The sequence below is a fragment of the Hypanus sabinus genome, chromosome 22, assembly GCF_030144855.1.
Source record: "Hypanus sabinus isolate sHypSab1 chromosome 22, sHypSab1.hap1, whole genome shotgun sequence".
Classification (NCBI taxonomy): Eukaryota; Metazoa; Chordata; class Chondrichthyes; order Myliobatiformes; family Dasyatidae; genus Hypanus; species Hypanus sabinus.
The window spans coordinates 45,223,465-45,248,760 of record NC_082727.1 but is presented as its reverse complement, the minus strand read 5'-3'; the positions used below and the strand labels follow the sequence as shown (position 1 = coordinate 45,248,760).

The window sequence follows — 25,296 nt, the reverse complement described above, 5'->3', positions numbered from 1 at the left end:
TAAGTTATCACTTCTGCATTTTTCACTTTCAAAACAGTAAACTCTCATGTGAGAGATCGGCAGATTACATTATTTATTTTAATGATTTAACTCTAATATGAGGGTTCAGAGTTCTTTTTTTGCACTGGGCTAGGCAGTTTCAATTGCTTACGTTTGGAACGAAACCAGGTTCCATCTTCTTCTGGTAGACAGTGTCCCAGCTGACATCAGATAAGTAAGCGCAGCTCTGAATATCTGAAAGGTTGGAGAGTCGATGCTCCGGTTTGACAGTAAGTAACTATGAACAAAGCAAGCATATTTAATTTAGGATTTCAGAACATTGCACACGTATCAGTTACAGATTAATTTAATAAACATTCTGTTAAAGAATCATTAGTCAGCAGTTCAATTCTTTTGCTACGCTACATCTCTTTCTCCCAAATCACAAGGGAATCCCATATCAGTTGCTTTCGTAACAATCTGAACCCACCAGCCTGTGTAGAATAACGCGCTTAAAAAAAAAGGGCAATACTGGGTTATAATGGAATGATGTTGCATTAAAAATTTGCCTTTATTCCCCAGTCATTATCAAACAGGTTTGAAGAGGAGGAATAAAATATACAGCCATTATCACTTCAATGCTCATGACCAAAAACAGAATTTGTACACCAATGGTCAATCATGGAAAACCCTGAACATCCTCTGCACAGCACCATCCAGAGACAGAGAAGCAGCTTCAGCGGCAGGTTGCTGTCAATGCAATGCTCCTCAGACAGGATGAAGAGATCATTACTCCCTAATGCCATTCGGCTCTACAATTCAACCACCAGGGGCAAGACATTTTAAAGTGCCGGGGTTAGGACTGAGCTTAAGTTACCACTCAATGCACTTTAGTAAACTTCTTAAGAACTTTTTAAAAGCTATTTATTAATGCTTTTTGGGAGGGTGATTTTAGATGCATATCATATTTATACTGAGTTAAATACTGTATGTAATTAGTTTTGCTACAATAAGTGTATGGGACACTGGAAAAATGTTGAATTTCCCCTTGGGGATGAATAAAGTATCTATCTATCTCTATCTATCTGGAGTAGCAAAGCTGAAAGTTAAAAAAAATCATTCAAGGATCACAGTTTGAGAAATGCGTGGCTCGGAAGCACACATTGGGAAAGAATGGCGCGACTTATCACAATGCTACTTACTAAGAAGAAGAAATAAAATACCGTTGGAGGATGCAAAATCAGTAGCGAGATAAATTTCCAAATAATATTAATGCTATTCCAGAAATATTTGTTCAAGTATTATAACAATAGATCAACTAAAAACGCACCTTATAGAGAACGCAAAGTGCTGTGGCAGGTTAAATAGCATTTCATATACCGATTTTTTAAATTAGCATGAAATATATGTCTGTCCACAAAAATCTGATTACGTCAAAGCGTTTTTTGCATCTTTGTAAAGCTCATCGCAGGAAAGGAAACCTTCACTGGAGGCAGGCAGAGCATCACCAATTCTTGCAGGAAAGAGCAATAGTCTTCTCCTCCCTTATAAGTGCAGGCTGTCTCTCTCGTTTTCAACGTTCCAAGAAGCACATGCAGTAGATGCATGGGAGGACCGATACTGAGTAAATACTATACGTTTAATAGGGAAGCAAAATTGAACCTTTGAAGGTAAAACTGGCTAGAAATTTCTACGCTCGACACCATGTAAAGGATTACTCACTGGAAATCACAAGAAATTAATAATACTGCAAGCTCAACACTTGAAAAGAAAATGTAAATTACTGTGAAAACAAAGGTTTTAAACAAAAATGGTTCAACACTCAGTTGCTCATAGAATTTAACTATCTTCTGTGTTCAAGACCTTTGTAATTCATTCTATATTTTGCCAGTGTGCTTTTGTTCTCCTTTCTGCTTATTTTAATTGGTATTCATATGTAATATCTTTGAATAGAGTAAGTGTTGACACCTGACAGAATTTGAAAGCAAGCATCTTTTGCAGGGATAATGTCAATAAAGAGGCCAAGTAGCTATTCAGAGTAATGAATTAGCTTCAAACAAAGTAAAACATTGTTAATTTCCTTTAATTTTCTAAGGATTTTATTAAATATAAAGATTGTGGCACAAAGTGAAATACATATTATGCCACAGGTTTTCAGGAATAGTTTTAGGGATAACTTTAGGGGTTTAAACTAATTTGCAAGGGGACCCGGAGCAATAGAGCAATGAAAGAAGTGCATGGAGTAAAACCAGATCTAACATAGAGATGCTTTGAGGAACGAGAAGCAGAATAAAGGGTGTAAAGGTAGTAAAGTAGAAGGGCTAAAGTGTGGGTACTTCAATGCAAGAAGCATCAGGAACAAAGGTGATGAACTGAGAGCTTGGATACACACATGAAATTATGATGTAGTGGCCATTTCAGAGACATGGCTGGTACCAGGGCAGGAATGGATTCTCAATATTCCTGGATTTCAGTGATAGGATAAAAGGGATAGAGAGGGGGGAAAAAGGGGAGAAGGGGTGGCATTACTGGTCAGGGATACTATTACAGCTACAGAAAGGGTGGGTAATGTAGCAGGATCCTCTTTTGAGTCAGTATGGGTGGTAGTCAGGAACAGGAAGGGAGCAGTTACTCTATTGGGGGTATTCTATAGGCCCCCTGGTAGCAGCAGAGATACCGAGGAGCTGATTGGGAGGCAGATTTTAGAAAGGTGCAAAAATAACAGGGTTGTTATCATGGGTGTCTTTAACTTCCCTAATATTGATTGGCACTTGATTAGTTCCAAGGGTTTAGATGGGGCAGAGCTTGTTAAGTGTGTCCAGGATGGATTCCTGTCACAGTATGTTGACAGGCCGACTAGGGGGAATGCCATACTAGATCTAGTATTAGATAATGAACCGGGTCAGGTCACAGATCTCTCAGTGGGTGAGCATTTGGGGGACAGTGATCACTGCTCCCTGGCCTTTAGCATTATCATGTAAAAGGATAGAATCAGAGGGGACAGGAAAATTTTTAATTGGGGAAGGGCAAGTTACGAGACTATAAGGCTAGAACTTGCAGGTGTGAATTGGGATGATGATTTGCAGGAAAATGTACTATGGACATGTGGTTGATGTTTAGGGATATCTTGCAGGATGTTAGGGATAAATTTGTCTCGGTGAGGAAGATAAAGAATGGTAGGGTGAAGGAACCATGGGTGACAAGTGAAGTGGAAAATCCAGTCAGTTGGAAGAAGGCAGCATACATGAGGTTTAGGAAGCAAGGAGCAGTTGGGTCTATTGAGGAATATAGGGTAGCAAGAAAGGAGCTTAAGAAGGGGTTGAGAAGAGCAAGAAGGGGACATGAGAAGGCTTTGGCGAGTAGGGTAAAGGAAAACCCCAAGGCATTCTTCAGTTATGTGAAGAACAAAAGGATGACAGGAGTGAAGTTAGGACCGATTAGAGATAAAAGTGGGAAGATGTGCCTGGAGGCTGTGGAAGTGAGCGAGGTCCTCAATGAATACTTCTCTTCAGTATTCACCAATGAGAGGGAACTTGATGATGGTGAGGACAATATGAATGAGGTTGATGTTCTGGAGCATGTTGATATTAAGGGAGAGGAGGTGTTGGAGTTGTTAAAATACATTAGGACGGATAAGTCCCCAGGGCCTGACGGAATATTCCTCAGCCTGCTCCACGAGGCGAGGGAAGAGATTGCTGAGCCTCTGGCTAGGATCTTTATGTCCTCGTTGTCCACAGGAATGGTACCGGAGGATTGGAGGGAGGTGAATGTTGTCCTCTTGTTCAAAAAAGGTAGTAGGGATAGTTCGAGTAATTATAGACCAGTGAGCCTTACTTCTGTGGTGGGAAAGTTGTTGGAAAAGATTCTTAGAGATAGGATCTATGGGCATTTAGAGAATCATGGTCTGGTCAGGGACAATCATGGCTTTGTGAAGGGCAGATCGTGTCTAACAAGCCTGATAGAGGTGAGCAGGCATATAGATGAGGGTAGTGTAGTGGATGTGATCTACATGGATTTTAGTAAGGCATTTGACAAGGTTCCACACGATAGGCTTATTCAGGAAGTCAGAAGGTATGGGATCCAGGTAAGTTTGGCCAGGTGGATTCAGAATTGGCTTGCCTGCAGAAGACAGAGAGTTGTGGTGGAGGGAGTGCATTCAGATTGGAGGGTTGTGACTAGTGGTGTCCCACAAGAATCTGTTCTTGGACCTCTACTTTTGGTGATTTTTATTAACGACCTGGATGTGGGGGTAGAAGGGTGGGTTGGCAAGTTTGCAGATGACACAAATGTTGGTGGTGTTGTAGATAGTGTAGAGGATTGATGAAGATTGCAGAGAGACATTGATAGGATGCAGAAGTCAGCTGAGAAATGGCAAATGGAGTTCAACCCAGAGAAGTGTGAGGTGGTACACTTTGGAAGGACAAACTCCAAGGCAGAGTACAAAGTAAATGGCAGGATACTTGGTAGTGTGGAGGAGCAGAGGGATCTGGATGTAGATGTCCACAGATGTCCCTGAAAGTTGCCTCACAAGTAGATAGGGTAGTAAAGAAAGCTTATGGGGTGTTAGCTTTCATAAGTCGAGGGATAGAGTTTAAGAGTCGCGATGTAATGATGCAGCTCTATAAAACTCTGGTTAGGCCACACTTGGAGTACTGCATCCAATTCTGGTCGCCTCACTATAGGAAGGATGTGGAAGAGATTTCAGAATACAGAAGAGATTTCCCAGGATGCTGCCTGGTTTAGAGAGTGTGCATTATGATCAGAGATTAAGGGAGCTAGAGCTTTACTCTTTGGAGAGAAGGAGGATGAAAGAAGACATGATAGGGGTGTCCAAGATATTAATAGGAATAGAGTGGACAGCCAGCGCCTCTTCCCCAGGGCATCACTGCTCAGTACAAGAGGTCATGTCTTTAAGGTAAGGGGAGGGAAGTTCAAGGGGGATATTAGAGGAAGATTTTTCACTCAGAGAGTGGGTGGTGCTTGGAATGCACTGCCTGAGTCAGTGGTAGAGGCAGATACACTAGTGAAGTTGAAGAGACTACTAGACAGGTATATGGAGGAATTTAAGGTGGGGGAATTATATGAGAGGCAGGGGTTGAGGTTTGGCACAACATTGTGGGCCGAAGGGCCTGTAATGTGCTGTACTATTCTATGTTCTATGTAACGTGGGGACTTATAGGATGGGTTAGGGTTTAGAGACAGGGATGAGGGGGAGTTAGTGGGCAGGGGCAGGTGCTGGTGGTCAGATCCAGGTTAGAACCCTCGACAATACACGTGTAGAGATATTGCTTCTGCAGGCATTGAAGATGAAGACCAGCAAACTCCAAGTCAATGATCAAATATCTAAGGTTGGTAGACCCGATGGACAAGGCCTGGCGAACCCCAGGTCAGCGAGACAAATTCCCACCCCCACCCCGGGTCAGTGTGTTCTCGGGTAGGAGATCCATGTGGTCAGGAAGCAGGAGCGCCAGTGAACCCCAAGCTTGCCAAGTCCCAGAGTTGAGGCCCTTGGGAATCTGGATTTGTGATCTGGACATCAAAGTCCCATGAGTGATGAGTCTTAGGGTTGATAACCAGAGGTCAGCAAAGACCCAGACTTAAAGTTCAGGCATTGGTGAGTCCAGAGGTCAAAGACCAAAGCCTCTGAGTCTGGAGGTCGAGGCCTGAAGGTCGAGACCTGAAGGTCAAAGCCCGTGGGTCAGCGTGTCTGGAGGTGTGCAAGTCTGGGTGAGTGAACGGGTGGTCAGAAGCCCTGAGGCAGCCTATTCTGGGGTTGGGAGCCAATCTGTGTAAGTGAGTGAGTGGGAGGGTGGGAAAAGGGCTTGGTTTACTATTATTATTTTGTTTTGTTGTTCTGTTGTTGCTCTGCCGGACATGATGAGCGTGCTATGTTGGCACCGGAACGTATGGCAACACTTGCGGGCTACCTCCAGCACATCCTTACGTTCCGTTGGTTGTTAATGCAAATTCCACACTTCACTGTATGCTGTTCTGTACATGGGATAAATAAATAAATCTGAATAGTATCCCATAATTGTCTTCTAGCCAGCAAAGGCATATGTTAACAAATGGATGCTAGTTTAAAACACAACTGAAACTCATTTAACAAGGTTTAAAGTCGCAGCAGATTTTATACCAAACGTAGTTAGTGAAAAAATATTTAAACACTCAAAAGTCTGAGTTTCTTGCTGACTGTGCGTGAGACTGTAGGGTATTAGGGCAGTGTATGATGGAAAGGAGTACTGTTGACAGCATCTCCTGGAGATTGGCTTTCAGCTCATCACATGAAGAGTCAAAGGTTACTACCACTTGTTTGGGATAATAAGGAAGAACGCTGAATACAATATTTGGGCTCAGGCACTTCTCTGCTCACACAGACCTCCTGATCAGAGCAGAACATTGAGAAATTGCTCCAAGGAAGCAGGGAAGCTTGTGCACCCAAATAATGTATTCAGAGTTGGGTCATGCCCAACCTATTTACGTTTATAACCCTGTTGTCCATTCAATGAATGTAATGCATTTCAGAGGATATCAATTGAAACATATATTTTGATTAGGTCACATATAAACATATGGGTGTTGAACTTAATAAAACACCAATAAAATTATATTTGTTCGTCCGGTGAGACGTTAATGACAAAGGGACTGGCAGTAAGGTGCCACATACAAGAGGTGTCCTCAGTTGAAGAGGGTTTGCTGTCCTAAAAGGGCTGGGCTGGACTGAAAGAGCAATGAAGGGAGAATGAGGTTGAGGGCTGAGGCAGTTGAGGGGGTGGGGGGCTGTAACAGAGAGTTTAAAAGCTGGCACGGTTATGTGTGTGGCCTGGAGCTGATAATCAGAACACTTGGAAAACCTGGGAAGGGTCAGGTAGAAGCACATAGAGCAGCATTACAGGCCATGGGAAGTAGTTTAATGTGATGCTGAATTAAAACCTCTCTCTGTCACAAGGAAAAACAGAGACTGGAGTCTGCCTTTCACAAGATGGGTCAGAAGATGGAGTACAAGCTAGTGTGCTGCCTCTTCTACCAGATAATTGTTGGTAAATGTAATGTTAGCATTCACTTAGAGAGGAGTAGAATATAAAAGAAAGTATTTAATGCTGAGGCTTTATAATGCCTTGGTCAGTTTACACATGGAGTATTATGAGCTGCTCTAGGCCCCTTATCTAAGAAAGGATGTGTTGATATTGGAGAGAACCCAGAGGAGGTTCATGAGAATGATAACAGGAATGAAAAAGTTAATTTTTAAGGAGTGTTTGACGGCTCTGGGTTCATATTTGCTGGAGTTTACCAGAATGAGTGGGGAATCTTACTGCTACAAAAAGACAACAATTATACCAGTGCCTAAGAAGAATAATGTGGGCTGGTTAATGACTATCGCCCGGTAGCACACATATTGGCAGTGATGAAATGCTTTGAGAGGTTGGTTATGACTAGACTGAACTCCTGTCTCGGCAAGGACCTGGACCCATTGCAATTTGCCTATCACCACAATAGGTCAATAGCAGACGCAATCTCGATGGCTCTCCAGACAGCTTTAGACCACATGGACAACACAAACAGCTACATCAGGATGCTGTTCATAGACTATAGCTCAGCATTTAATACCATCATTCCCACAATCCTGACTGAGAAGTTGTAGAACCTGGACCTCTGTACCTCCCTCTGCTATTGGATCCTCAACTTCCAAACTGGAAGACCACAGTTTGTGTGGATTAGTGATAACATCTCCTTGCTGACGATCAACACTGGTGCACCATAGTGGTGTGTGTTTAGCCCATTGCTCTCCTCTCTGTGTACACATGACTGTGTGGCTAGACATAGCTCAAATACCATCTACAAATTTGCTGACGATACAACCATTGTTGGTAGAACCTTTGGTGGTGACAAGAGGGCATACAGGAGTGAGATATGCCAACTAGTAGAATGGTGCTGCAGCAACAACCTGGCACTCAACTTCAGTAAGACGAAAGACCTGATTGTGGACTTCAGGAAGGGTAAGATGAAGGATCAAATAACAATCCTCACAGAGGGATCAGAAGTAGAGAGAGTGAGCAGCTTCAAGTTCCTCGGTGTCAAGATCTCTGAAGATCTAACCTGGTCCCAACATATTGATGTAGTCATAAAGAAGGCAAGCCAGCAGCTATACTTTATTAGGAGTTTGAAGAGATCTGGCATGTCAACAAATACACTCAGAAACTTCTACACTTGTACCATGGAATGCATCCTGACAGGCTGCATCACAGTCTGGTACGGAGGGGCTACTGCACAGGACCGAAAGAAGCTGCAGAAGGTTGTAAATCTAGTCAGCTCCATCTTGGGCACTAGCCTACAAAGTACCCAGGACATCTTTAGGAAACAGTGCCTCAAAGGCAGCATCCATTATTAAGGACCTCCAGCACCCAGGGCATGCCCTTTTCTCACTGTTACCATCAGGTAGGAGGTACAGAAGCCTGAAGGCACACACTCAGTGATTCAGGAACAGCATTTCTGTTTCTGAACATTTTAAAAAATCTATTCAATATACATAATTGATTTACTTGTTTATTTATTATAATGTTTTTTTTGTTCTCTGCTAGATTATGTATTGCCTTGAACTGCTGCTGCTAATTTAACAAATTTCACGTCACATGCTGGTGATAATCAGCAACACACACAAAATGCTGGTGGAACGCAGCAGGCCAGGCAGCACCTATAGGGAGAAGCGCTGTTGACATTTCGGGCTGAGACCCTTCGTCAGGACTAACTGAAAGGAAAGTTCAGTCAGTTCTGACGAAGGGTCTCAGCCCGAAACGTCGACAGCGCTTCTCCCTATAGATGCTGCCTGGCCTGCTGCGTTCCACCAGCATTTTGTGTGTGTTGCTTGAACTTCCAGCATCTGCAGATTTCCTCGTGTTTGCCGGTGATAATAAACCTGCTTCTGATTCTGAAACCTATTGAGAATTATAAAGCCTAGATAAAGAGAATGTGAGAGGACGTTTCCTACAGTGGGGTGATTATAAGACCAGAGAGTACAACCTCAGGGTTGTCTCTTTAAAACAGACATGTGGAGGTATTTCTTTCACCAGACTGTGGTGAATCTGTGGAATTCTTTACCACAGACTTCTGTGGCAGCCAAGTCACTGGATATATTTAAAATGGAGGTTGATAGCTATTTGATTAAAGGTTACGGAGGGAAGGCAGAACAATGGATTTGGGAAGGAAAATAAGTCAGCCACACATGATGAAATGGCAGAGCAAACTTGGTGGGCTGAATGGCCTAATTCCGCTCCTTTGTGTTACAATTGTACAATGATGCCTCCGTTGCAGCGGTGTTTTGTAGAGGGAAGTCTCTTTAATCAAGAGTCACATTGCAGTTGTCTCTCATTACTTGTTTCTCTAATACCTCACTATCTCACCCAGAAGCTAACTGAAGAGAAAAATTAATTCTCCCAAGTGCCTTGCATGCATTGATACAGCAGCAGATGAACTATATTCCTTCAACTTCTTTGTGCATCTTGAATAATTTACTGTCAATATTCTTGATTCAGTGAGAACCACTACACCGTTTTGGTACACATGCTTCCAGTTTTAGCATTATTCATCTTCTCTGGGGTCACTTCTCAATATTTTCAGACAGATTTTGACAGGCCTGCATCTATTTTCAAGAATTATATTTTACTGAGAATTTGCAGCTGTTTATTTCTGGTCATATCAGTCTTATTAAAGTAGAATCATCTGGTTTTCTAGTCACAATTGCAATTTCTTGTTAGGAGAGGATTATCCAAGGATGATTGAGGGTCTAACGTAAGGTGATGCTCCTCTGGGTGCAGCACACTTCATATTATTCACTCAGTTTATAGTTTTGGGGATATAAAAATAGAAAAAAGCAGATATCAAAAGCAACAGAATAACACTTCAAGTTTTGGGTTGCAATCTTTGGAAAAAAATTCCTTCTCTTCTGTAAAAAAAAACCTTTCAAACTAATTGATACCAAAGGCTCAATTCTAAAGAGCAAATCATTGGTGTTTTGGGCTGAGACCCTTCATCAGGACCCGAGTCCTGATGAAGGGTTCTGGCCCTAAATGTCAATGGTTAACTCTTTTCCATAGATGCTGCCTGGCCTGCTGAGTTCCTCCAGCATTTTGTGTGTGCTGCTTGGATTTCCAGCACCTGCAGATTTTCTCTTGCTCGATTTTAAAACTGCTTTCTTCCAGCAGAGAGCATCACACTATCAGCACTCTGCAGGCACACAGCAGAAGATTTATAGACCAGTCATCTTAATGGAGAAGAAAATTACCTATAATTTTCCCAACCAGAGTATCAGTCCAGAAACATGGAAGGAACTGTCAACCATGATGCAACGCACCACCTACCACGTTTGTAAAGGATGTCAAATATCCCAGTGATTGTAGACCGATGAGATAAGTGTGACAGACAATGAAATAGGCTTTGGCAGTACGCTTTCATTTCTTCTGCTATTTGCAAGTGTTACTTGTTCTTTTACTTCGTTGCTTTAATTTGACCTTATTACCTTATGTACCAATAGAATACCAGTCATTAACCTGGAAATTTTGCTGCTGAGAAATTAGACTATACGGCACGAGTTCACAACTCCTTTTTCAATGACCTGAACCCCCACCATTAACTGAGGGGTCCATAGACCCCAGCTTGGGAACCCCTGCCTTACGGTGTTAATTGGACAGAAGCAGGAAAAAGGGCAGAGCTCAGTTACACTTTCTACCACTTTCGTACCTATCCCAACTTTGCTATCATTTTCAGTAGTGCTTCCCACTAGAAATTTATCAAAGGTAGGGACACTCACTCAACCAAAGAGACTGGGAGCAAGCTTCATTTCAACATAATTCTTTTTATACCTAAAGCAGTTCAACTGGAATTGAGCACTTCCTTTCAGGTGTCATTTAACAGAGAGTTCACAGCCAACGGCTGAAATATGTGTTGCTCCCCAGTCATGAAACTATTAACGAATAGGACACAATTACACAAGCACAGTCTAGTTAGCCATCAACACCTCTGCACTTACTCCATATAATCGGTCTGCAAGAAACAATAATTCTGAATAGATGATTGTTACAATTCCTCACTATGGCCATTTTTTAAACGATACAATCAAATGCTTCTTTGTAGAATGTTGTATCCAATCTTGTAAGGTCTTTAGCGTGGGGCAGGCTTGAAATTCACAGCTAAAATTTTGAAACACTTTCAAAGATCATGTGCCAGATGTGCAGAATGTTTTGATTAGCACCTACCTTGAGGAAAGATTAAAAACACGCTTTTGGACTCCTTCAGACCTGCGTTTCAGTGGTACTGTGTCTGGACTTAACAGTTATTTAAATTAAACCTGCCCTTTAAGTTTTTGACATATTTATAAACCTGTAACTATCAAATCGATTGAGTCTACCTGGAGCTTCCGAAGCCAGACTAATTGGGATAACCCAAGTGTATTAATTAAGGTTGTATCTCCCAAAGCTGATGAGATGTGGGGAAAATAATTAGTTTGGCAGAACTGTGAATTATTCATGATTTTTGTCCTACGAAGTGTTATCAACGTTTACCTGCCTAACTTTCTGCTTTATCGTTGAATGTTTATTTAGCTTACAAAAAATAAATTTGATTATTAAGTGATGGAGTCTGATGTCACCCTCCCACCTTAAGGTCTGTAATCAGAAGACTCAAAAGTTACCTTCCTTTGAAAAAAGGTTGTCTGTTCACTATGCTGGGCTTAAGTGCTAAACTTGCCTTATTTAACTCGTGCTCATAGAATGCTCCTCAACCAAAGCAGCCTTGGACACAGGCACAAAAAAAATCTTAAGCTAAAAGTGTAAAGCAATTTTTGCAATAAATATTATTGTTTGTGCTTATCAATTACAAAATTATGTGTCCAGATCTAGGTAATTGAACAGTTATCAGCCAAGTGTGCATCATAAAGCATGTTGAATGTCAGTCTCACAGGATGATTATAGAGAGCATACTCATATATTGGATACAAGTTATAGGATTCCTTCAGAGAATTCTTGCTTGGAAAAGCCAATTCCTTAACTTGAAGCCAAGAATGTGTTTTCTCTCAACTACATGCATACAAATCTAGTGCCAAGTCTTCTACCATTCACATACTGTACAATGGGTGTCCTATTTGTTACTTGGGACTGAGCTATTTTCAGATGCCATTTCATATTTTCCAGTCACATTTAAACTATTGCTATTTTTTTCTATGTTCTGTTGTGTAGAGGAACTTCACTCCAGACAGCTTCAATAATGCCATAATATGAATTGTGTTCTGTGTGCTTTGCCCCCGCTCTATTGTTCTTTCCACAAGACTATGTGTCTAAGCACAGCTCCAATGTCATCTTCAAGTTTGCCGATGACACCAATTCGTCCAATTCAAAGGTGGTGAAAAATCAGTATCTAGGAGGGAGACTGAAAACCTGACTGAGTGGTGTTACTACAATAACCTCTCACTCAATGTCAGCAAGAACAAAGAGCTGATTATTGACTTCAGAAGGAGGAAACCAGAGGTCCATGAGCCAGGGATCATTGGGGGATCAGAGGTGGAGAGGGTCAGCAACTTTAAATTACTCTGTGTTTTCATTTCAGAGGATCTGTCCTGGGTCTAGCATGTACATGTAATTATGAAGAAAGCACAGCAACACCTCTACTTCCTGAGAAGTTTGCAAAAATTCGGCATGACATCTAAAACTTTAATGAACTTCTATAGTTGCTTGGTGGAGAGTCTATTAACTGGTTGCATCATGGTCTGGTGAGGAAACACCAATGCTCTTCAAGTGAAAATTATACAAAAATTAGTGGATACGGTCCAGCCCCTTATGGATAAAGCACTCCCCACCACTGGGTGCATTTGCACAGAATGCTGTTGCAGGAAAACAGCATCCAGGATCCCACCACCCAGGTCATGCTCTCTCCTCCCTGCTGCCATCAGGAAGGTGGTACAGGAGCCTCAGGACTCACACCACCAGGTTCAGGAACAGTTATTACCCCTCAACCACTCAACTCCACTTGCCCCATCTTTGAAATGTTCCCACAACCAATGGACTCACTTTCAATGATTCTTCATCTCGTTCTCAATATTTATTGATTACTTAATTGTTTTTTCTCTTTTGTTTTTTCACATTTTACTGTCTTTGGCAGATGGGTTGTTTGTCCATGTAGTTGGAGTGGTCTTTCTTTGATTTTATTGTGATTCTCTGATTTACTGAGTATGCACACAAGAAAATGAACCTCAGGGTTATGAACAGGGACATATATGTACTGTGATAATAAATTTACTTTGAACTTTAAACTTTGAATTATACAGATCCATGCCTTTTAGAAGATTTGTCACAAATTTAGGCAGCCTGAAAAACCCCTCCATACTTCTGCTTGCAGGTATAAATGCCAGGAATAACATTAGTAAGGAGGGGCAAATGGAGAAGGGAATCATGGAGAGAGTGACTTCTATGGAAAGTGGAGAGTGGTGGGCAGAGTATAGATATGTTTGGTGGTAAGATCCTGTTGAAGATTTGGGAGGTTGTAGAAAATGATGCACTGGATGTGGAGGCTCCTGGGGTGATAGATGACAAGAAGAAGAACTCTATCCCTGTTAAGGCAGCAGGGAGATGGAGGAGATATGGGTGAGGGCAGCATCAATGATTGAGGAAGGGAAAACCCGTTCTTTGAAGAAGGCAAATTTGATGAAATTGACAAGCTCAACATGGGGGCACGAAGCAGCATTAATGCAATTGTCAACATAGCGCTGAGAGATTTGGGAAGCAGTACCAGGGATAACTTGAAACATGGACTGTTCCATGTGGCTGTCCATGGCTATACCTTGAGCTTGGAGAAAATGGGAGGGGCTGTAAGAGAAATGGTTGAGTATGAGGACTTGTTCCTTTAGACAGGTGGAAGTGGTGGTAGAGGGAATTTGGTCAGGTCTGTTGTCGAGAAAGAAGCATAAGCTTTAAGGCCTTCTTTATGGGGACATAAGTGTACAGAAATATACATGCATATACCTCCTTTCCCTTGACACTGTCACACAGCTGACGAAGGCTTCAGATTATGGATACATTGCAACCAAGTTATGCCTTATGCTACAAGCTGATCTACAGCCAAATATTGCAGTGCCAGTAGCAGACTTCATCCGTTTTAACTTTGATATATTGGGCTTGTCCAAGGCAATCACTTGGGACATCAACAACATAAACCAAACATCCGTTTGCAGATGTTCAGGTAAGTACCTGATGCCATATTAGTTCAAGCATGTAATTTAATCCTCTTTCCAAGCAAATATTGCTGTGGGGTTCTCACATCAGCTCTAGGTCCTTTATTTATATTGTGAATTACTTTATATCATTATGTACTACAATTCGCCTACCGACGGAACCGGTCTATTGATGATGCCATAGCCACAGCACTTACACACACACACACTGTACTCACTCACCTGGAGAAGAGGGATGCATATGTTAGAATGCTGTTCCTGGACGACAGTTCAGCATTCAACATCATAATTCCCTCCAGACTTGACAAGAAGCTCAGAGACCCCAGCCTTCACCCCGCCTTGTGCAACTGGATCCTAGACTTCCTAGCAGATCACCAACAGGTGGCAAGGATGGGCTCCCTTACCTCTACCCCTCTGATCCTCAACAAAGGTGCCCCCCCAGGGTTGTGTCCTGAGTCCCCTTCCTCTTCTCCCTTTACACCCAGCTTCAATCTGCTGATCAGATTCGCAGATGACATGGCTTTCATCGGCCTTATTTCAAACTGTGATGACACAGCCTACAGAGGAGGGGTTGACACCCTGACACAGTGGTGCCAGGGTAGTAACCTCTCCCTCAATGTCCAAAAAACAAAATAACTGATTGTGGATTACAGGAGGGATGGAGATAGGCTCACCCCCATCAATATCAATGGGTCTGCAGTTGAGAGGGTGATAGTTTCAAGTTCCTCGGTATACACATCATCGATGATCTCACCTGGACTCTACACACTGGCTCTGTGGAAAAGAAAAAGCAAAACAGCTTCTCTTCCATCTCAGGCTACTGAAGAAGTTTGGCATGAGCCCCAAAACCCTCAATATATTCTACAAGGGCACCACTGAGATCATACTGACTGGCTATACCACCGCCTGGTACAGGAACCGCACCAACCATGATCGCTGGGCACTGCAGAGAGTGGTACAGACAGCCCAGTGCATCTGTGGATGTGAACTTCCCTCTGTTGAGGACATTTCCAGCAGCAGGTGCAGAAAGGAGGCTTGGAACATCGGGGACACCAGTCACCCCAACAATAAACTGTTTCTTCAGCTTCCATCTCACAAATGGTACCGTAGCATTAAAGCCAGGACCAACAGGCTTCTTTCTACAAGCCATTAGACTTATAAATCCACATGTCTGTACATCACAATGAAGTCATAATGCTAAGATGTAAGATTTAAATAAATTCAGATTTAAGTAAAAGAACACAAGTTGGAAGCATGGGTGAATTCCTGCCACAGTAAGTTGCTCTGGAAGGCTGGGCCAGTTTCTCTGCTTTGCTTAACATCATATCTATCGTCATTCAATTGGCACAGCTGGAAGAGATTGGAGACTTAGCTGCATGACACCAAATCTTGTGCAAATCTGTGTGTTGTTCAGAGTTCTCAAAGCAAGACCTGTCATGTTAATGAGTTTAAAAGGTTAGCTTTATTTGTCACAAATGCATGGAAACATTGAAACATACAGCGAACTGCATCTTCTGCATCAAATCAATTCAATGAGGATTGTGTCACCAGGCTTCCAGTGCCAACATAACATGCCCATAACTCACTAACCCTCACTATGTGGGATGCGGGAAGAAACTGGAGCACCTGGAGGAAGCAAGGAGAACATTAAAAATACCTTACAAGCAGCAATGGGAATTGAACCCCTTCACTGATTGCTGGCAGGCACTGTAAAGTGTGAGCTAACTCTACGCTGCAAAAAGATGGGGGGTTGAGGTAATCAGGCTATTGAGGGTAAGAGGCTAGATAGTCTAAACTAGCAGAAGGAGGACATAAGACCTGGGGAATTACAGCTGAAATGCTGCAGAACATTCTAGGCTAGCATTAGCAGCCTTAAGGGAATGGAGGAGCAAAGGAAGGAGGGAAAATAGGAGAAAGGTGGAATAGAGGAAAAAGCAGAGAAGGGCTGGGAAAGGCACTGGTGGCAGAGTGGGTACAGGCAGAGAGGGGATGGGAAAGGCACTGGTGGCAGGGTGGGTACAGGCGGAGAAGGGAATGGGACAGGCACTGGTGGCAGGGTGGGTACAGGTGGAGAGGGGATGGGAAAGGCACTGGTGGCAGAGTGGGTACAGGCGGAGAAGGGATGGGAAAGGCTGGTGGCAGGGTGGGTACAGGCGGAGAGGGGATGGGAAGCACTGGTGGAGGTGGGTACAGGCGGAGAAGGGAATGGGACAGGCACTGGTGGCAGGGTGGGTACAGGCGGAGAAGGGAATAGGCACTGGTGGCAGGGTGTGTACAGGCGGAGAAGGGAATGAGACGCACTGGTGGCGGGGTGGGTACAGGTGGAGAGGGAATGGGAAGAAGCAGAGCAGGAGAGGCAAAGTTATGGGTGGAAGAGGGGGAGGAGGGGGTAGGGAGATAGACAGAAGGGTGGAGAGAGGGAGAGTGAAAGGATTTAGGATTGGTGACAGAATATTCAGTTAAAAGTGCATTAATCTTCACAAATAGCGTTGAGTTGGAAACAATTAAATTCAGTTCCTGGTACAACCTATGCATCGACACTCAAACTGGCATCCGTTTAGACAGTGACTTCTGAAGACCCTGGCCAGTAAGAATAGCTTAGAACATACCCTTCGTTTACACATTTGGCTGCCAACTACTTGACTGGAAAGCACAAGACTGTGAAATCTCCCTTTGTTTTCAGCAGGGTTCCAGCTGTCTGTGAATGAGCTGTCAACGGGGCTGTTCAACAGGGTGCAGTTGACATGACACCCCCACCTGTGCTTGACTGTTTACGGCCTTGAGTGTGCCCAGGATGATGATGAATCACCAGGGTGTAGGCTAGAGAGCAGGCATAAGACCATAAGATATAGGAGCAGAAGTAGGCCATTCAGCCCATCGAGTCTGCTCCGCCATTCTGTCGTGGACTGATCCAATTCTTGTCATTTGCTCAAAGAATTGCAGTAGGTTAGTCAGGCAGGATTTTCCTTTGCCCTAGCAAAAACTATCCATACAGGTCCAGCCATATTCTTCCCTTGGGTCTGACTAATAGATATGATTTATAATTACAAACCAACTTCTAAAATTGCTGAAGTAATTAGAATATCATAATTGAGTTTTCATAGTTGGTAAAGAATGACCCACATTTCTCCTTCTTACCAAAGGGACCCACAGTTGAATTAGACTAACTAATTAAAATGTTAAATAAAAATCAAATAGATTAACATTCTCAATCTTAAGGAGAATTCTTAAGTTGATTGAAATATCTTTCCTAATATTAAGCACAAATGCATTGCTTTAAAATATAATGCAATACAAATGTTAGATGAAATATGGTACAAAACATAGTGACTTAGAAATTTATTTACTCTAAATTCAATGCATTAATTACGAGTAGATTCAGAAGTTACTGAAAGGCTGTAACCAGCGCTAGTATTTAACTTCCCCTAGTGCTGCCTTTCATGAAAGCTTGTGCGGTCTACCAAATATTGATTAAAAGATCAGATTAACTTTAATTGTCACATGTACATTGAAACATACATAGTGAACTGAGTCATTGCATCGAATCATCGAACGTTGCCAAGCTTCCAGTGCCAGCACAGCATGCTCACAACTCACTATCCCTGTGGGAGGAAACTGGAGCACCCAGTGGAAACCCAAGCTGCCATGGAGGGAACATACAAACTCCTTACAGGCAGCAGTGGGAACTGAACCTTGATCTTACAGCTGGCACTGTAAAGTGTTTTAGTAACTGCCATGCTGCTGTGCCACCTTCAGTGAATGACATTTTTCGGCATTTGTTGGCACTTTTCAAAGTTGCTCTGACCTCAGCCCTTAATTATTATAATAAAGCACAAACCAACACACAGAAACTATCCCTGCAATCATGATAAGAGGAAAGCAAGGTGAGGGAGTGAGCCAGCAGATTTACTAAACAACATGAAATTGGTCAATAGGCCCTGGAGGTTAATATAGACCAGAGCTGCTGGCAGAGCTCATAATCAGTATCCAATATCTTTCCAGCAGTTAGGTGGCAATCACAATTTAATAGTATCCAGTTTCAAAGGCTAACACAAGGAAAACAGCCAGTCTTTATGAAGTAGATTGTTCGATTCTCTGGATGTTCCCAGGTGGCTGGTTAACTGTCCACTATAAACTGCCTCTCAAATGTAGGCAAGAAGCGGAATCTGGGGGAGTTGATAGGCATATGAGGAAAAGAATGGGGTTAGTGTAAATGGGAGTTTGATGATTGACGTGGACTTGATAGGATAAAGAGCCTGTTCCTGTAGTGATTGACTATAATTTATGCCTCATGGTATTTTATTATGAACAAAATTGTATATTGCATTACCATAAAAGCACAACATGCATTTAAGGAGTTACTTTTATTTTTAATGCTTTCAGATCAAATATTTAACTTCACTATTTCTGGCCTTTCTACAAAAAGCTTTAGAATATTCAATTTCAGTGCAAATGAATTTCCTTTGTCATAAGGCAGAGATGCATTTGGTGAGCATCTGGTTCAATTTTATGTGGCTCTTCTAGTTTTCATTGCATGTACTATAGAAGTCACAGCGACAGCTATTCAGCTAAATAGTTCAGAATATTGAACCTCTCATCTTTTCCAGGCAGAATTAATGTTGTCTGGCATGATAATCCTTTTTATGAATCAGCATGACAAAGCTAATATTTGCCGCTCATAAATAAAAGATATTCTTTAGAAGCTAGAAATCTGGAGCAACACACACAATATTTGTTACTATTTGTGCATATATTAAGTTGGCAATATGAAAGCAACCATTTTCCAAAATAATTAATTTTAATAATAGTAAAATGAGAGATTGAATTCCTTAAACATACTAAACTTTACTAATAAATGGAAATACATCCGTAGTATCCAGGACATTTTCAAGGCGCGATGCCCAAAAGTGGTGGCATCCGTCATTAAGAACCCCCATCACCCAGGCCATGCCTTGTTCTCATTGTTACCATCTGGAAGGAGGTACAGGAGCCTGAAGGCATACACTCAGTGATTCAGGAACAGCTTCTCCCCATCTGAATGGACTTTGAACCAAAAACTCCACCTCACTACTCTCTCATTTACACTTTTGCTCTACTTACTTAATTTAACTATTTGATATAAACATACTTACTGTACTTCACAGCTTTTGTTTATTATTATGTTTTGCATTGTATTGCTGCCACATAACAACAAATTTCATAACATATGCCAGTGATATTAAACCTGGTTCTGATGTGTAATTTTTTTTGTCTTTAACAATAAATAATTTTGTTACAGTAATACATGTTGCCATAATGGTTGGTGCAATTACCAGTCAATATAGCCTGCAACTAAAATGAGTGACAGGAATGAAAGTTAAATCAGCTGTAAATGTGTCCAATCATTACATCAAAATATAATATTTACAATGCAAACACTATGTAAGAGTTTCGTTCCTCCTTCATTATATTGTTAGCCTTGATCTGCTGACGACCATTCCCATTTGGTTCCAGAAGGAACAAAGACCCCAGATCCATCCACCTTTAGGTGCCTCTTGCTGCTGAGTGGTATCTTCAGACTTGGTTGCTTATTTCTGCTTACCAATAAAATGTTTGCCTCACTTTATACCATTTTAGTGTCAATCCCAAACACATGATATAATGCTACAGACTCAGAAATATCTTGAGAAAGTTTCATTATATCCCTCCTTGTCCTCCTCTGCTCTAGTTAAGTAGGCACTAACTAGCCAGAGCAAGGGTGCTCTGATTCCTTCTGATTGTTGCTCCTTTTATCAGCAGTCAATGAGTAAACCAATGACATTGCACCCACTGGAGGATTCAATATACTGTTGGGTGGGCACAAGATGGGGACAAAACTTCTTTGTCATTAACGTAGTTATTCACTCAATCTAGTTATCATATTCCTCTGGACATAAATCCCACAAATGAAATCCCAGAACTGCATGTGATGCACAGGGTTACATTAAGTATACACAGCAAAAATGCAAGCCCTTCAGCCCATTTCTCTACACTATATTACTGCTTTACTCACCTTACACTCTTTTATCTAACGCCATCAGAATATTATTCTACTCCTTTCTCTCTCAAATGTTTCAACAGCATATAAATAATGTCCAAAGGCCATTACCTTATTTCTTTATTGAATGACGCTGAATATAAACACCTTATTATGCTTGCTTACTCTAAAGGTATGCAAATGTGTCTTGGAATTTGCCAGCAAAGCACATAGACATCACCATCACTATTATGGAACTCATTTTAGCTAATCAAATCTTACCTTTCTTAACAAAGTAACAACTTCCTTCGTCCAAGTACAGGAGTACTGTACACTGACTGTACTGAATAACTGAATGAGGGATTCAACTGTAATACTAGAATGGATATCATATGGTCTCTAAAAATAAGAACAAAACATATCGTCAGTGAACTAGAATATGGCCAATAAAGAATATATCAATAAAATCTACCAAAAAGTGCAGAAGCTAGAGAACGATGTACCCATCCTCGAAGAAGTTCATAAGCAGTGACTCCCAGTGACCACCAATCTACCTCAAATGAGTATCCGGTTCCACCATTGACAAAGGAGTGAAAGATCTCTGGAGCTACAAACAGCAAAAATGAGTTTAAGTTACTAAATAAATTAACTTTGCAATCATAATCAATTAGTGAATAAAAAGTGATACACATTGAAAACATTTGGAATTTTTGCAAGTGACAATTTTATCAAACTTAGCAGCCAGAACATAAGTTCTTTATGAATCCAAACAACTGCTTAGAGAGAGAAAAATCATAGCATCATTTGATGCACTATTCTAATAGGAACAGATCTTTTTCACGCCTTGAACCTTTTATTTTTTTTTGTTATTAGAGCATCTGTAGCTGGCAGGTGTTCAACTCTTTGCCAAGATATGAAATAAGCACATTTACAGAAAGTGCTGGCATTATCATTATGTTAAATGTGATAAAATGTGAAGAATGAGTAATACTTCCTCATATGGATGTCTATAAGGCTGCAAGGTCAGCTGGCACACGCAATCCTGCCAGAAAACCTTAACAGAAATGATTAGGAAAACACCAGATTTCTCTCTTCCTTTATCCCATGCTTTACCTGACCTGAAAGTGTCCATTGTTAATACTTGAAAAGTTGAAATCATAACATATAATTAGGAATGGAATTTAAATTTTACAGCAATTATTTAAATTCATAGCTAAGAATCAAGAATACCAAGATTCTTGCAAAATTTATTCCTTTGGGGCTTCTTTAGCTTTACAAGATCCTGTCAAAGAAAATAAGCTGCTCTTCTATTTTGTTTGTTTTTAATTGGTTGAAATTATTTTTCGTAGAGTACAAGTAATGGGATAATGTGTGTGTAATAAAATGTGGCAGTTTAACTTTTTCAAAATAAGTAGATTTGGATCAGCTTAATAATTAGAAGCTAAACGTAATGTAGAAGAGTTCAACCAGTACAGGCCATTTGGCCCACAATATTTTGCTGATCCTTTAACATACTCAATAGGGTTTCATTAGGTACATTTAAAGTCAGAGAAATGTATACAATATGCATGCTGAAATTCTTCTCCAAGATCAATTTAACCCTTCCCTCCAACAGCCCTCCATTTTTTTAATGCATGTGCCTATCCGTGAGTCCCTTAAATACCCTTAACGTATCTACCTCTACCACCTCCTTGGAAGCAGGTTCCACACACCCAGCAACCTCTGTGTAAGAAATTACCTCTGATATCTCCCCTCTACTTTCCTCTAAACACCTTAAGGTTATCCCACCTCACATACTGTATGTCCAATCATCTTGTAGACCTCTATCAAGACACCTCCCATCCTCCTTTGCTCCAAAAGGAAAAACCTTTCATTCGCTCTACCCATCTTCAGAAGATGTGCTCTCTAATCCTGGTATATCTCCTAAAGCTTGCACATGATTTTCATACTGAGAGCACCAGAACTGAACACCAAGTGTGGTCTAACCAGGGTTTTATAGAGCTGCAGCATTACCTCACAGTTCTTGAACACAATCCCTCAACTAATGAACACACCATATGCCTTCTTAACCACTATCAAATTGTGCTGCAAACTTGAGGGAACAACGGATGTGGACCCCAAGATCTCCTGGTTCCTCCAGACTTAAGAACCCTACCATTAGCTCTGTCCTCTGCCTTCAAGGTCAATCTTCCAAAGTGAAGCACTTCACATTTCCACCCTTCCACCTCCTCTTCCAAATCATTGTAAAGATCACAAAGAACAGGGTTCCCAGAACAGATCCCTACAGAACACCACTGTTCACTGATCTCCAGGCAGAATACACCCCATCTACTAGCACCCTCCGCCTTCAATGGGAAAGCCAATTTTGAATCCATGCAGCAATATTTCCCTGAATTTTATGCCTCCTGATTTTATGAATGACCGAGCATTGGAAATCTTGTCAAATAGAGTGAGACTCATAGAAAAGCACAGCACAGAAACAGGCCATTCGGCCCATCTAGTCCACGTGGAACGATTTAAACTGCCTATTCCAATTGATCTGCCCCAGGACTGTAGCTCTCAATATCCCTGCTATCCAAATACCTATCTAAACTTTTTGTAAATTTTGACATCTAGCTCACATGCACCACTTGCACTGACAGCTCATTCCACAGTTTCGCAGACCTCTGACTGAAGAAGTTTCTCCTCTCATTCCCCTTAAACTTTGTACCTTTCATCCTTACCCCATGACCTCTGGTTGTAGCCCCACTCACACTCAGTGGAAAAATACCTGCTTGCATTTACCCCATATATATACCCAACAAATTTTGTATACCCTTATCAAATCTTCTATGTTCCAAGGAATAATGCCCTCATCTATTCAGTCTTTCTATACAACTCAAGATCTGGCAACATCCTTGTAAATTTTCTCTGTACTCTTTCAACCTTATTTAAATCATTACTGTAGATAGATGCCCAAAATGGCACACAATACTTCAAATTAGGCCTCACCAAAGCCTTATACAACTTCAATGTCTTACTAAAATCTAAATACACCACATCCAATGTTCTGCCTCTGTCAATTTGTTGTGTCACCTATTCAAAGAATTCACTAATGCTCGTGAGGCACGACCTGCCCCTCACAATACCAAATTGACTATCCATAATCAGACTATGAACCTCCAAATGCTAATAAATCCTGTTACTAAGAATCCTCTCTAACTGTTTGCTCACCATTGACATAAGACTCACTGCTCCATAATTCCCAGCGTTATTCCTATTACCTTTCTTGAAGAAACCAATAACACTTGCAAACTCCTTTGGCCAATGAGAAGCAATGATCATCACCAAAGGCTCACAATCTCTTCCTTCATTTCCCACAGTAACCTGGGGTGTACAGTATCTCATCCACCCTGGGTCATCTATCCCAATGCTTTTCAAAGGTCCTGGTACATCTTTTTTCTCAACATCAACATGTTCCAGCATATCAGCTCACTCTATGCTGATGTCAGATTCAGCAAGATCCTTCAGTGGTGAATACTGAAGCAAAGTATTTGTTAAGCACTTCCCTTATCTCCTCTTTCTTCAGGCACACGATTCCCTTTTTAACCTTCATTGGGCCAACTTTTACTCTAGTCATCCTCCTGTTTTTCACCTATGCATAGAATGCCTTGTGTTTTTCCTTAATCCTACTCACCAAGGCCTTCTCCCTGTGATGAACTACATATACCTGTCTGGACATGCCACCCCAGCTGACTGCTCCTGTGGCTCCTCCCACGGACCCCGGTATAAAGGCGATTGGAGGTACTGCTCTGCCCTCAGTCTCCAGGATGTCGTATGGTGATCTCTTGCTGCTGACTGCTCTCTTCCAGCGAATAAAAGCCTATATCTCGCCTCACCTCTTATTGATGGTGTTATTGATGGTGCATCAATTTTATTCGCAGGAGGTTTTAAAACATGGAGAGTATTTTACGTCCGGAAAAATTGGACTTGGACCCTCAAGCTCCAGAAGCAGCTCCTGCCTTTGAACTCTGGCTTGCATGCTTCCAATCATACCTGGAAGAGATTCCCGTGACTGAGCCTGCCACAATGCACAAAATCCTCCTTTCCAGAGTCAGTCCGAGGGTATTCTCCCTTATCAGGGACCTACCAAGGGGCAGTGGACACCCTCAAAAGACAGTACCTGTGGCTGGTGAACACCGTCTACGCAAGACATCGCTTAGCGACGCGGCGGCAGTGGACCAGAGAGTCAAGTGCTGAGTTTGTCCGGGCCCTACAGACACTCGTGTGGGCCTGCGACTGCAGGGGACTGACGGCGGAACAGCATGCGGAGCTCCTGGTACGAGACGCCTTCGTTACAGAGATCAGGTCAGTGTATGTGCGCCAGCGGCTGCTGGAAAACACCGATCATACCTTACGTTCGGTGATCAAGCTGGCCGACATGCTGGAGGCTGCTCTGCACAACACTGACGCTGTCCAGCCTCGCGATCTCCCACCGGTCCCATGGATGCTGCAGACCCCACCGCCCGCCAGCGAATCGACCTCAGCTGCTACCTCTCACGAGTCCGTGAACTCCCCGCAATCGACCACGGCTGCTGCCAGTCGCAAGTCCGCGCAGTGTTACTTCTGCGGACTTGAAAAACACTCCCGAAAACGTTGCCCGGCCCGAGAAGCTACCTTCTCCAGCTGCGGAAAGAAGGGCCATTTCGCCAAGGTCTGTAAGTCTGAACCACGAGCGGGGTCGAGCAGTGCCGCGTGTGAGGCATGGGAGCCGCCATCTTGCCTGCCCGCCTCGTGCGAGGCATGAGAGCGGCCATCTTTGTCGGCGCCACCTCGCCCCGCCCCCTACCCACGGGTGCTTACCGGGCACCAAGACGGCAGTTCAACTCTGGCCACCGTAACCCACGACCAAAGCGCCCCACACCAGCTTGCAAGGTCAATGATGGACATCCTGGTGGAGGGGCACAGGACTAGCTGCCTGTTTGACACAGGCAGTACTGAGAGTTTTACTCACCCAGACACAGTACAACGCTGCGGACTCGTGACACAGCTGGTAAGCCAGAGGGTCACCATGGCTTCTGGGTCGCATTCCACAGACATCCGGGGGGGTTGTGTAGCGACATTGATG

General features: G+C 42.4%; 1 protein-coding gene across 7 annotated transcripts in view; it reads right to left on the bottom strand.

Moving 5' to 3' along the window:
* The window catches only part of LOC132379575 (serine/threonine-protein kinase 32C), a 271,167-nt gene that overhangs the window by 10,310 nt on the left and 235,561 nt on the right, over nucleotides 1-25,296 (bottom strand). For all 7 annotated transcript variants that reach the window (XM_059947643.1, XM_059947641.1, XM_059947644.1 and 4 more), the window contains 3 exons: nucleotides 20,693-20,796; nucleotides 20,472-20,588; nucleotides 152-277 (listed from right to left, as the gene is read on the bottom strand). In XM_059947643.1, coding sequence (XP_059803626.1) covers nucleotides 152-277; nucleotides 20,472-20,588; nucleotides 20,693-20,796 — 347 coding nt within the window. The remainder of the gene's footprint in view (nucleotides 1-151; nucleotides 278-20,471; nucleotides 20,589-20,692; nucleotides 20,797-25,296) is intronic.